This window comes from Chamaea fasciata, unplaced genomic scaffold (assembly GCF_029207755.1).
Source record: "Chamaea fasciata isolate MVZ Bird 193981 ecotype frontalis unplaced genomic scaffold, bChaFas1.0.hap1 SCAF_4, whole genome shotgun sequence".
NCBI lineage: Eukaryota > Metazoa > Chordata > Aves > Passeriformes > Sylviidae > Chamaea > Chamaea fasciata.
The window spans coordinates 60508379-60521363 of record NW_027094089.1 but is presented as its reverse complement, the minus strand read 5'-3'; the positions used below and the strand labels follow the sequence as shown (position 1 = coordinate 60521363).

Genomic DNA, 12985 nt, shown 5'->3' with positions numbered 1-12985 from the left:
GGTTCAAAGCCCTCTACTTGTGCAAATTTTCCCTTTACACCAGTATAGGAATTTGTCCAAGAGCTATAAAATGAGTTCATCACTCCTTGGGCTACACTTTGGCTCTTGTATCCAAGAACAATATTTTAAGCATGGCTTGAGGAATAATTCAACATATGAATTTGATGAGAACAATTCAGGATTTTGCAAGCTCCATAGGAATGAGGTTTTTGTTGTGGTTTTTTTTTCTTTCCCCCAGTAATAGCAGTTACTTGTATTTTTAATGATTGTGTTGCGTGTTGTTTGATGGATGCCTCATTTTAGAGAAAATGCCTGTTTCAACTCATAGAATGATGTTGTGGCACAAGTAAGGAGATTCATGGAGGGAAAACAACAGAGAATTTTTTCTGTTCTATTTTAGTGAAACTTTTCTCTTGTGTTTTCCAGTTTATGGCAAACAAATTATGGCCCAGAGAAAGTGTGAAGGAGAAAACATCATCAAGACTGCAGAAGAGAAGGAATATGAGTACAAGGACCTTGTCATTGCCTTGTTTATTAGCATCTGGGGGATGGGGGAAGAGACTGTCTTACAAAATTCAAAGAATTGGAACATCTGAGACATTTCAGCTAAAAATTGTGATGCTCTCATGCAGCGTACATTATAAAAATACTTTTGTGACTCACAAGGGAGAAGTAAAGCTGCAAACCAAGCTCTGTTGCTCCCCTCTTCTCCTGTGATGTAATTTGACATGACCGATAGAGCCAGACATGCTATGTTAACCTACAGTAAATTTGAAGAAAAATGTGTTTTTCAGTAAAATATGGGGAAAAGTTGTGATCTTTAGTAACTAAAAAGTATCTTTCAGACTTGACATAAGCAGTAAGAGATTTCCTAGTGAACACAAACTGTCTTATGTGGTGTGATATTTGGCTTTCAGAGCCTTTGCTCGAGTGATTGCAACTTGTTGATATTGACTGTGCTGTTCTTCTAGCATCTCATCACATTACACCTCCAACTCCCACATGAAAAAGCAAAAGAGTTTTGAATTTTAGCTATGATAAAGATATGTAGAATCCAGTTTTCCAGTGCCTATTAAAGATTATTTTTAAAACCTCCTTAGCCATGGTAGCCCAAGCTACTTAGGATTAATATAAAAGTGGAATTTGATATATTGTAAACCACTTCAAAAATCAGAAAGGCAGTAGCTGCAATTCATTAATATTGCATTGCAAAATTGTTTTGCTGTTGACTTGGACAGATTAGATGATCATCCTGGAGCCTGTGAGAATTTCAACATGAGTCATTCCAGCTGCTTGTCTACAGGTACTTGGTATCTCTCTTCATCTGTTGGTACAATCAGCAGACACTCAGATGTGGAAACAGTGGTAAGGTACAAAGGACATAGTGGCAACTTTTTGTAAGTACTTCAGTAACAAAGGACCTCAGATGAGCTCAACATTCTGAGATGAAAGTCATGACACAGGAGTGGCCAGTAACTATATATGTATATATGTTGTGGCATAGCTTGATATGGAAAATTAGGAGAATGCAGGGTGTTTTAGAAAGGAAGGGCCATCTGATTCAACAGATCTCTCTGGCTTATCCAGTCTCCTTGCTTTTTCACCAAAATCCTGAATTCCTATGTTCAGAAATGAATTTAGATCTATTCTGAATTCACTGAAATACATTTGTTCAAAGCAGCATTCCTTCCAATTTTCCAAAGCGTATCTCCCTTTCTCTTAGCTTAGGTTATTGTTTGTTGTTTAACACTAGAATACTTTATAATTTTGAATCAAAAGAAATTATATTTTAAAGGAATAGCCTTGAGTTTTTTGTTCATGCACACTTCATCTGGGACACCAAAAAGCTGTTATCCATTCATTTTAAGTGCTGCAGATTTCTACTCAAGTTAACATCCCTTCTGTCTTTTTGATAAGGGGTCTTTCTTTTAATCAGAGATGTGAATCATGTCACCTTTTTTGTAGCACTCATTTGAACATCCAGAGCACTACATCTTCTTTTCTTAGAAGAGTAAATGGCCTGTAGTGCAATAACTACTACAGTTTATTAATTATCCTGTATATTTGTCTGGCCCAAATTTATATTTTGTTGTGTAAAACACAATAGGCACCATTTCTGTATCTCTTCAATTTAACATTTTAAGATCTTTGGAAGATGCTCTAGTTTGTTCATCTATTTTAATTTCATGTGGTATCTCCCCTTCATTCCATCTTTTTGCCTGAATCATTTCTAGCCCTCCATAAGCATTGCCGAGAGGTTTAGTAAGGACTGCATATTGCAATATGTGGCCCATACAGAAATATTGGGATAACTTCTACAAAAGCCCTTCTAGTCCACTATCCTGTCACTGTGAGAAACTGATGACTGTAGAATGGCATGGAAATATGCTAAGCATATTTTAATATTTTCCTCAAGTACTCTCTTAGCCTCCAGCATACTACAGCTCCAGATCTTCCGGGGCCAGAGATGCTATCTTCATATTTGATAGTCCTTGTCAGATTTTAACCTTCATCAGTTTGTTTAATCACTTTTTGATCCCAGATAGACTTTCCACATTGACAGTATCTCATGTCAGTGAGTTCCACAAGCAAATGTATATTAGGTGACAGGGTGCCTCTTTTTGTTCATTATGAACCTGCCATTTACACATTTTTTGGTACCTTCTGGCTGTTGTTTTATGAGTAACTGGTCTTTCTTCATCTTCTCCACACTGCTCATGGTTTTATAGAGGCTAATTAGAAGGATTTTATCTCCATGACACAAAATTGACACACAATACTGAATTGATGTTGAGCAGTTGAAGAGAGAATTTACAGTGTAATAAATGCTGTAGACCATGTTTCAATTTTCTGACAAAACTTCTGATTAATTCAGAATTAATTCAAAAATTTAGACATAAGTGCCTTTAATACAGATGAACCAAGCTAGGGTTAAAAGTGAAAATGAAAGTATGCATTTTTAGCTATTGACTAACAATATGCCTTATTTTATAACTCAGTTACCTCTTGTGTTGGAGTGGTATGGCTTATTATGACTATGGAAATATTATATTGTTTTTCTACAAGTAGACATGCAGGACTGATATTTCAAGAGAAGACATTGACTTCATCTGCAAGGCCAGGACATGAGAGAATTTAAAATAACAATTACTGATTTCTTTTTCCTGTTCTGAGAGAAATATTTGCCACGTTTTATGAGGGGGAAAGAGCAGATGTTCAGCAAGAGAGGAGAGGTTTTCAGTTTTAGCAATAAGATATGATAATTTTTGCAGAGAACATTTCTTTACGGTTATATCATCCTGAGATGGGGAAACAAGTCAGAAGACCAAAATATAAATAGTGAAAAATACCCTAAAACGGTGTTATCTTGCAAGTATACAGGATTTTGTTTTTAGGAGGGGGTGAATGAATGATTCAAAAGATTCAGCTTCTTTCTAGTTTGACAGACTAAGGTGTGGTTCTGTTAAAGAGATTAAATATATATGTGTCACATGACTTTTAATTTGGGCATATGCTGAACTATGTTGCTGCACTGAAGTCTACCACTCTGAATTGCAAAAGGCCTGAAAACAACAGAACTCTGGAAAGGTGCACCAGGCAAGCCAGACAGGACACTGGGACAGGATCAGGGCTGAACCCCTGATATCAGACAGCTTCATTGGGCTAACAAAGTAAAAAAGTTACTTTTATCGTCTTGACAGAAAAAACATCACTAGTGTTTAAAGAATATACAGAGTGCTAGGACACATTACTGGAATGTCACTCTGCAGGAATCGTGGGAACATGGGAACGTGAAATGTTAATGAAGAAGTCTGTTTTCCAAGGCTATGCAATTGGTTGCTGTGCTTTTTACTGCATGAATTCAGAGCAATCTACTACTTAAAGCCAGAGATTGGGGGAAAAAAAATCATCAGAGAAGGGTTATGTGACAGGATGCCTGCAAAAGCTGGGAATTCCATTTGATGTCCTCTCCAGGAGTGCTGGAGCCTCCCCCAAACATGGTCACTGGCATTTAGGAGGAAGACTGTTCTGACTAGTCTCTGTCCTGTCCCTTGTCAGCCACTGCAGCACCCTACAGCTGGGTTATGGGGCTCCAAAGCCACCCATCACCCTCAGCACCACAGCCCCCAGTGATCTTATGGTTAGACCAGGCTGCAGCTGGCATGTGTTGCAAAAGAGCAGCCAATCCCTCCTCATGGTACTCAGATGAGCAGGGCATAAACCTGGTGTGAATTTATTGAGTGGTCATCTTAGCGACAGTATTGCTTGATCTGCTGAGGGTCAGAAGGCTCTGCAGGAGAAATCCTGATGGACTGGATTGATGTCCTAAGGATAGCTGCATGAGGTTCAGCAAGGCTGAGGGCTGGGTCCTGCACTTGGGTCACAACAACCCCGTGCAGTGCTACAGGCTGGGAGAGGAGTGCTTTAAGAGATGCTCAGCAGGAAGAGACTTAGGGGTACATGTCAACAGCCAGTTGAACTTGAGCCAGCACATGCCCAGGTCACCAAGAAGTCCAGTGGTATCCTGGCCTGTATCAGACATAGTGTGTCCAGCAGGACGCACCTCAAATCCTGTGTCCAGTTCTGGGTCCCTTGCTCTGAGCTACTGAAGTGTGTCCAGAGCAGGGCAACAGAGCTGATGAAGGGTCTGGAGCACAGGTCTTACAAGGAGCAGCTGAAGGAACTGGGGGCTTTTAGTCTAGAGAAGAAGCTGAGGGGAGAATTTATTGCTCTCTACAACTGTGTGAAAGGAATTTGTAGTGAGGTGAGGGTCATTCTTATCTCCCATGTCTCAAGTGAAAGGGTGAGAGAAAATGGCCTTAAATCACACCAGGGAAGGTTCAGGTTAGAAAATCATTTTTCTCTGAAAGAATGGTTAGACATTGGAATAAGTTGCCCAAAAAGTGATGGAGTCACTGGAAGTGTTCAAGGGGCATCTGGATGTGGCACTTGGGGACATGGTTTAGGGGTGACAATGATGATGCTATGCATGAACTAGATAATCTTTCAGGTCTCTGACAAGCTTGGTGATTCTGTGTGGTGATTCCATGTGATTATTTCTTGTGCCTTTCCTAGCCTGTGGCTTGTGTCTTATCTGTGCAGCCCCACATACCCCTCGTGCCTTCCATATCTGTGTTGGTTGTCTTCCCCCAGCTCCACCCACTGTCTTCTGTTTCCAGCAGGAGTATGTGGCTTCAACTGGTTTTCTCTGTAAGAGAGCAGATCCATTTTCTCACAATAATCAGCCAACAGGGCCTTGGATTTCTATGGCAGGTGGGAGATGAAGTTGGAATAGTGAACATGTCAGGATATAGACAGATGTATTTTTAATTGGAAGAAAGAAAAAAAACCTTAAACTGTAAAATTAGAGGCCTTGCTTTAAGATTAAGATAATGTTTGCAAATAGATTAAAACAATGTTCAAGGCCAGCTTCTCTGGCACTGTTCAAAGTGCTAAATTCATTGAAAAGGTAGTTGCTTAAAGCGGTGACAACTGTTAATGAGATTGTATTTTGTAAAGTGCTACATGAGACATTGTGGCAGTTTTTCCTTAGAAGAGCTTCTTTGGAGAAAATGACAGTTCACTGATTGGACATAGCAGTCCCCATGGATTTTTTTCACATTGCAGAGGCTAATTCACCAGGTTTTTTAGCCCAGCATTACTAGTAAAAGCAGCTAGTGAATATAATGAGAGGTTATATCTGGGCTATGGTGTACATGCTTTCATAAACTGGCATTTGAAACTACTTAAGTCTGTACCTCTGTAGAAGTACAATTCTAAATATAATTGAATTGTGATATTGTATGGTATTATGGTGACAATGCAGCTGCTTTCAGGTAAGTATCAAGAAAATCTACACTAATTCGTATACATAAAGTGGTTATACGGCTGCATTATGGATTTTTAAGTGATAGTATATTAAGTTAAAACTCTAGTGCTTTTAATCCTTTCATAACTTTAGATAGATTGAATAGAAAGGTTTTATTTACACATAACTGTAGTCTGTTCAGCACAAAACCATTTGCAATGTATGTGTATCAAGCAGCACTGAAATTACAGTGTGCACAGCAGGGACTTTATACTGCAGAATGCTGGTGATATCTGAGAGCTTTGTAATAACTTGCATTTCTTATTAAAGGATATGCTGAAGGCATCTCTTTGAAGCACCCAGAACCTTTAAACTTTGGTCAGTGAAGCCATGTTTTCAATCAGTAGGGCTTCTTGGAAGACACCTCCTAGCCTTGCTGAGTGTATGGCAACAACAGCAAAAAGGCACCCCATCTCTCTTCACTGCTGTTATGGCACAACCCTAGGTGCTTGGACTCATAAGATAAAAATCAAAAGAAGCTCTCAATAGATGCAATTTGTTTCAGGCACCCTGCAAACAGCTGTGTCAAGTCCTAGGCTTCAGTTCAAAAAGCTCTGAAGTATGTGCTTCATTTTAGGCATACAACTAGCACAGCCCTTGATGCTTTTCTGAGCTGAGTGAGTGTTGTTTCAGTAACCACTGATTTTTAACAGAGAAGGAAACCTGCATTTAGAAGAAGTGCCTTTGGCCTAAACGTGTGCTTTTGGCGGAACTGAACTGAAATGCAAGGTGCTCTTAGGACATGGGTAGATGCACACTGTGCCATAGGAGATCAGTGTTGCACAGGTTATCTCTTCTCCATTGCAGTGCCATCTGTCAAGGAGACCACCCTGTATAATACTTTTGTTGATGCTTTGAAAGACAGTAACTTGTATTTTCAAAGAAATGTTGAGCTGTTTGAAGTAGCATGAGTGATAGAGATGGAGAGACCTCACGACTTCTCAGTCAAGTCCTCTGTCCAGTGAAGTCTTGTGCCTTCAGGGACAGAAATGGACACAGCTCCAGGCAAGATGGTCTGGCAAGCACACCAATGAGCCCTGTGACTTTTGCTCTACCTGTAAACTGAATTCTTGGTGTCAATACTAACAAGTCAGTCTTGCTATGACTGCAAAGAGAGACAGCTAGGTGTGTGATGTCACAGATCAGTTTGTCACAGAGCCATCATTTGGTGGCAGTTTGTCATCATCACTGTATAGATGTGTCTTTGGTGTGTCTTTCATTTTTCTGACTGACACTGGAAACTCAGCATAGAGTCCTACCAAAAATAGATGGGATCTGTAAAGAAAAAACAAGAAGATTTGAAGAATGGTTGGGGATTTTTTAAATTGCTTTTTCAAAATCTCTTGATTTAAGATGTGACAAAAAAAAGAGTAGAGTCACATATTTTATTGTCTATAGCTTTCATTAATTTTTAAGGGAATGAGTCAAAGAAATTGCTGAACAGAACCAGTAGCAGAGGTTATATGATAAGCAGATGTAAGAACCATTTTAATATTTGAAGAGACCAAAAGGTTCTCGTCACTAACCATCTTTTAGAGGCACTTGCACTTTGAATGGGTGTATGTGGCTTCATGTTTCTAAGGGACTAATTTTTTTGTCTTTCTAATGAAATACCTCTCAAGACTGGCTTAAAACTGGTAGTGATTTGGAAGTCGTTGATTGTCATGTCAGTTTAGGTTATGATAAGGGGGGAAACTGAATGTTTGGTTGCATCTCAGCATGTTGGTGTGTTCAGACTCCCCGCATCATCTCAGTCAAAGTTGAAAAGTACCAGAGCACAGACCCTTACAGCCAGTCTGTTTGCCAGAGTGATAAACTGTTAACATAGAGAAAAATGGGCCAAATTGGGAAAAGCACTTAAAAATGTGTATCCATTCTCTATCAATGCAGTGCACAGGAGCTGGGTCCCTTTTTAAAGGGCTTAGACACTGTCTTGGTTTAGATAGACAGGTATCTGCCAGGGAAGGTTGGAGTCTCCCTTAAAATGTAAACCCCTCCCCCCCTTTTCCAAATTATCATAAATTTGCAGTTAAAAGGCTGTCAGGCAAAGATTTTGGGAATAGGTAGAGCAGTTCTTTACTAGGGATATAAAAATACAGATGTTGTAGTACAGAAGAATAAGCAAACAAATAAACAAGCAAGAAATCCTAGAAAACCCTGACAGAGTCAGAAATACAACCTGACACCCTGTTGGTCAGGGTGTTGGAAGCAGTCCAAAGTAAGCCCTCCTGGAGTGACAGATGTGGTTCCATTGGAGTAGAGATGGTCCTGTTGAAAAGAAAAAAAAAAAGGGGGTCCAGTAATGGTGAGATGGGTCCGGTCTTCCTCCAGGGATCCGGTGGAAAAACTGGATACCTAGTGGGACTGTGGCTCCTTTTTATCTAGGTTAAGATGGTTTGGCTCCTCCTCCCTGTGCGGAGCAGCTTACAATAGTGCAGTGTAATGTGTAATGTCATTGATGAGCTCTTAATGGTTCATTAGCAGAAAACATTCCCATGGAAGTCGTGAAATGATGAAGAGAGATAAGTAGCACTCCACCATCTGATAAGTGACACTGACCCATCTGGGCAAAGATAAGCAATTCTGCTCCACCCAGATGGAATAGAATAATATGCTCTTTACAAAACCCATGACAGACACCTGTGCTTAGCAACCTGCATGGAGTTAGAAGCACATCCACAGTGTAGTGAGGAGCTGAAACTGGGAACCCTGCCTGTCATTCAACAACCTGCTAAGTAATATTCTTCCATCATTCACATAACATCTCATGTGGAGGGAGTAGAAGAAGGGCCTCTTGATAAACCAAGTCTATGAAAACTTTAGCATGACTTTCTGTTTCCATGAAATCAGCAGTGAACATGGTCTTGTGGTGATGCACAGAACAGGACTGAGCTACCACAGCCATAGCTGTGTTTGGTATGCTGCACTAACACTGAATTATTGACAAATAACTGGTAATGGGTATCGTGTGTGATGTAGAAATGATGTCCACCCTGACTGTTGGGTTTTTCTTCCATTTGCTGTTTGAACATGAGAACAAGAAGGCCATTATTTATAACAACATATATTATGTCCCAAAAGGAGAAATTATATTTTGAATTGACAGAATCCTGAAAGTGTAAGTGTGGTTTCATAATAAAATATCTTTTCAGAAAGGAAAATGAGTTAATCAAGAGTAAGATGTCCTTGAAAACTTTCCTTTTTTTTTTTTTTTTTTTTTTTTTTTAAATATAACTTGGAAATATTCTCAGTTCTCATGGTACAAAAGTAAGCAGCATATCTGTATATACATATAACAGTATCTCAGCAGTTACACTGTTTAAAAGTTACTTAAATAGATATCTTTATTGGTGTGATACCACCAGAATAGGACAAGACAGGAATAATAAATTGTTTAGAATCTGGAAATAAAATACTTTTAAAAATTTAAATTAAGGTTAGGAAACCTAGAGTCTAAGGAAGTTTAATTTTCTGGACAAAATTTAAAATGTTCTAAAAGCCTTCAGAAAGGCATTAATTCAGGGAAGGTCCCATTCAACATGACTTATTTAGAGTAGGAATCTGCATCTTACAAGTTGTTTATTATCAAGGGAATATATCCATAGGACTGATATTTTTTTTTTTTAATGGACAGGGTAGTTAATATGGAACAAAATAATTTGATGCATTAACTGTGGAACTTAACTACAGAAAATAGCATTGCTTTAATTCAGTCAGAGTTAGGATATTCAACTGTACAGAGCCAATCTTACAATTTCATACAGTCAGACCACTGTGTCTTCATGTATTTCAGCTGATATTGCAGAGTTTCTAGGAGAATCACCTGTCCAGATTTCATCTAATGAATCTTTTTAGTTTCTTGAGTGTTAAAATAGAGAGTAGAACTGGCCTAATTCAAAGTTGGTTGGTATTTAATGTAGACCTTTCTGTTCCTTAGATACAGTGTGCCAAGTAAATGTTAAAGATTAGTTGGGATGTCAGAAACAGCATTTTTTGAGGCTTTTGTTAAGGAATGTATTGTATGGTACTCATTGTTGCTGGGGGAGAGGGGTTTGGACCATGAATCCACAGTTCTTCAAAGCTCCTCAAAGTGAATGTTACCAGATGGGGAAAAAAAAGAAACCATGCATTCTCCATGTTTAACATCTTCAGACTGCCTCCAGACTGTGAAGGTCTGAAGAAACTATTTCTAACTCTTTTATTTGTTTTTCTCAGGTTGGGGGTCACACCATGCTGCCCATTCGTTGGATGCCTCCAGAGAGTATAATGTACAGGAAGTTCACCACAGAAAGCGATGTCTGGAGCCTGGGGGTTGTGTTATGGGAAATCTTTACTTATGGCAAACAGCCATGGTATCAGCTCTCAAACAATGAGGTGTGTGTAATATATTCTCAAATTGCATTGGAAAGATGTTATACTAATTATTGGTGCGCCTTCTCTGGAGACGGAACAGCAAGAAATTTATTTCTTAAAGGCTAACACTGATATTCGGTATTTATTGTATTTTCATGAACCATATGGTTGAATTTATTCTTTTTCACCCTTTTCTCACCTGAGTGGATGGAAGGTGTTCAAGCAGAACTAGAGCAGTTGTAATTTAGTTGTTCCTTTTATATAGCATAATGTCTGCCTGGGTAAACCTTGAGACAATGAAAAGGACCTTATCTATCTTCTGAACAGACATATCATACATGGTACTGTTTCAAAGTGGTTGCCCATAACCATAGAATGATTAGATTGAAGTAATGAAAATATCTCTTGATTTCTAGGCAGTCACAAGCATCCCACTTCCAGAGATTAGCCACAGTGATAGTCATAAGTTTGCAGAGGGTAGAGAGAAGAAGAGGCATTAATGGTCTTTGAGAAGGTTGAAAATTTATACTTCCTCTGAGGTGGTAGTTGGGTAGAGAGAGAAGTTATGGGAATAATTGCCAGCTCCAATTTCCCTATGTGTGGGGTGGACAGTGTGGGTGAACTTAATGTGAGTGAAGTTACCGCTCTTTGATCACTTACATTACAGTGAATTTTCCAGATCGCATACTGTTGCACATTCATCTGCCTATAAACGCAGTCCTTTCCAGAGATGGCTGCATGGCAGCCACCAGTGAGGCTGCTATGGTTAAAATTAACTCTTCCATGGATAAACTTGATGTAGCTAGCACAACTGTGATGATCCTTTGCTTGTGATTTCTCATAGGTGATTGAGTGCATCACTCAGGGCCGAGTCCTGCAGCGACCTCGCACGTGCCCAAAGGAAGTGTATGACTTGATGCTGGGCTGTTGGCAACGGGAGCCTCACATGAGGCTCAACATCAAAGAAATCCACTCCCTCCTTCAGAACTTGGCCAAGGCATCTCCGGTCTACTTGGACATTTTAGGCTAAAGTCTCTTAGCATTTCTTCTTCTGGGCTGCGGGAATGAATGTTTTCAACTGCCGCTGAACTACATTAAAATGTATTCTTTACTTTGACAGTATTAATGACAAAATTGTGGAGAAGCTTTCAAAGGGCAAGCAATGTGTGCTTCTCCATCTGTAGACACAGTATTGACTTTTTAGACATTACCAAGACGTATCTTCTCTCTTTCTCTCAGTTTCTATCTTTTTTTCCCTTCTCTCCTGTCTTTCTAATCAATTTGGCTTCTGCATTATGGTGAGTCTGCATAGACAAAGGCCTTAAAAACCCAATCTGTTATATCAGCAGACTCTTCAGTTTGCCCACCACAACTAACAATGCCTTGTTGTATTCATGCCTTTGATGTGGATGAAAAAAAGGGAAAAATGTATTTGACTAAAATTTTGTGATTTCTGCTGTATAGCTGCTGGGAGTTTCTATGGATTCACCTCATTTTTTTTGCTTCAGCCTGTGGGTGGAAAAAGAAGACTGGTGTTTTCTACATAAAGAATGTTCTTTGCAAAGATGAAGCCAGATAGAAAGAAGACCCTCTTGTGTGATACACTATCTGGAGGAACTTGGGAAATCAGGTGGCATCCAACCCTACAAGAAAACACTGAAATGGTTTGATGGAAGGAAGAGGGGGTCAAGCTATTTCCCTGAAGAGTCTTTCTGAGGACTAAAGGGATTGTTTAAGGAGGTGTTTTGCCAGCACCATTCATTGCCAGGATCAAGTAAAACAAAAAAATTGGTCCCTGCACTGCACGCAATTGTGTTACAACATGATAAACTAAACAGATGCCCTCTTTTGTCTTCTGGTAGGATATTGTCATGCCACTGGTGTAAAAATGTTCTCCAGGTAGTCTTTCTCAGTTAAGGCTGAAGCTAGATTTAGTTACATACAATATTAATCTCAAGATCACCTGTTGAAATTAAGGATTTTGGTAGGACAAGCTATAAATGCTGAGGCAGGTGTATCTTATCCTATGCTTGTCCAGCAGCATATTCCTTCCTTCCTCAATCCTTTTTCTTTTTTTAACCGTGCAAGAAAAACTGTGCATGGTCTTTGTCGATTAATGCCCTTTGTGCAGAAAAAATCACTCATCTTGTAGTACACCCTAGTAGGCATAACAAACTCATAATGATGTAACCTATATTTCATTATAAGGGGCTAATGGAGGACATTGGCCATGTTAAAATGCCTTTACAATGTTATAGATATTATAGGCTGATATAACATGAATAACCTAAAGCACGGAGATCACTGGTTATGTTTGAGACATAGCAGGGGATAAAGATCTCTAGAGAAAACAAATTACTCTGTTGTTATGGCTTGCTATTCAAAGTGCAAAGATTCTGAGCTCAGCGTCATTTTGTATTGGTACTATTGCTGTCATAAACAACATACACACCTTATTAAATAATTTAGTTTTGATTGGATTGGCATTGTATGTGTATAACATTTGCATGGCCACTGTGTTGATGACCGCTGCATGGGCATACATGTTGTTTTTCAAACTAGAAGTTGACAATTTGAAATTTAGAGCTAGGATTATTTTTAATATGAATTCTTACAAATGAAAACCTACCTTACCTATTCCTCAAGACTTCTGCTTCCCTCTGTGAGGGGGCGTTATTGCAAAAAAGTGATCTTTCTTTCCATTTTCTCTTTTTATTATTTCTTATTGATATGAGCCAGATCAAACTAGTCCATCTTCGTGTT

The 12985-nt window shown here is 39.1% G+C and overlaps 1 protein-coding gene across 2 annotated transcripts in view; it reads left to right on the top strand.

The window, feature by feature from the left end:
* The window catches only part of NTRK2 (neurotrophic receptor tyrosine kinase 2), a 196713-nt gene extending 184011 nt beyond the window's left edge, over positions 1-12702 (top strand). For both annotated transcript variants that reach the window (XM_066181743.1, XM_066181746.1), the window contains 2 exons: positions 10085-10243; positions 11067-12702. In XM_066181743.1, coding sequence (XP_066037840.1) covers positions 10085-10243; positions 11067-11252 — 345 coding nt within the window. In that variant the 3' untranslated portion in view covers positions 11253-12702. The remainder of the gene's footprint in view (positions 1-10084; positions 10244-11066) is intronic.
* The last annotated feature ends 283 nt before the right edge of the window (positions 12703-12985 follow it).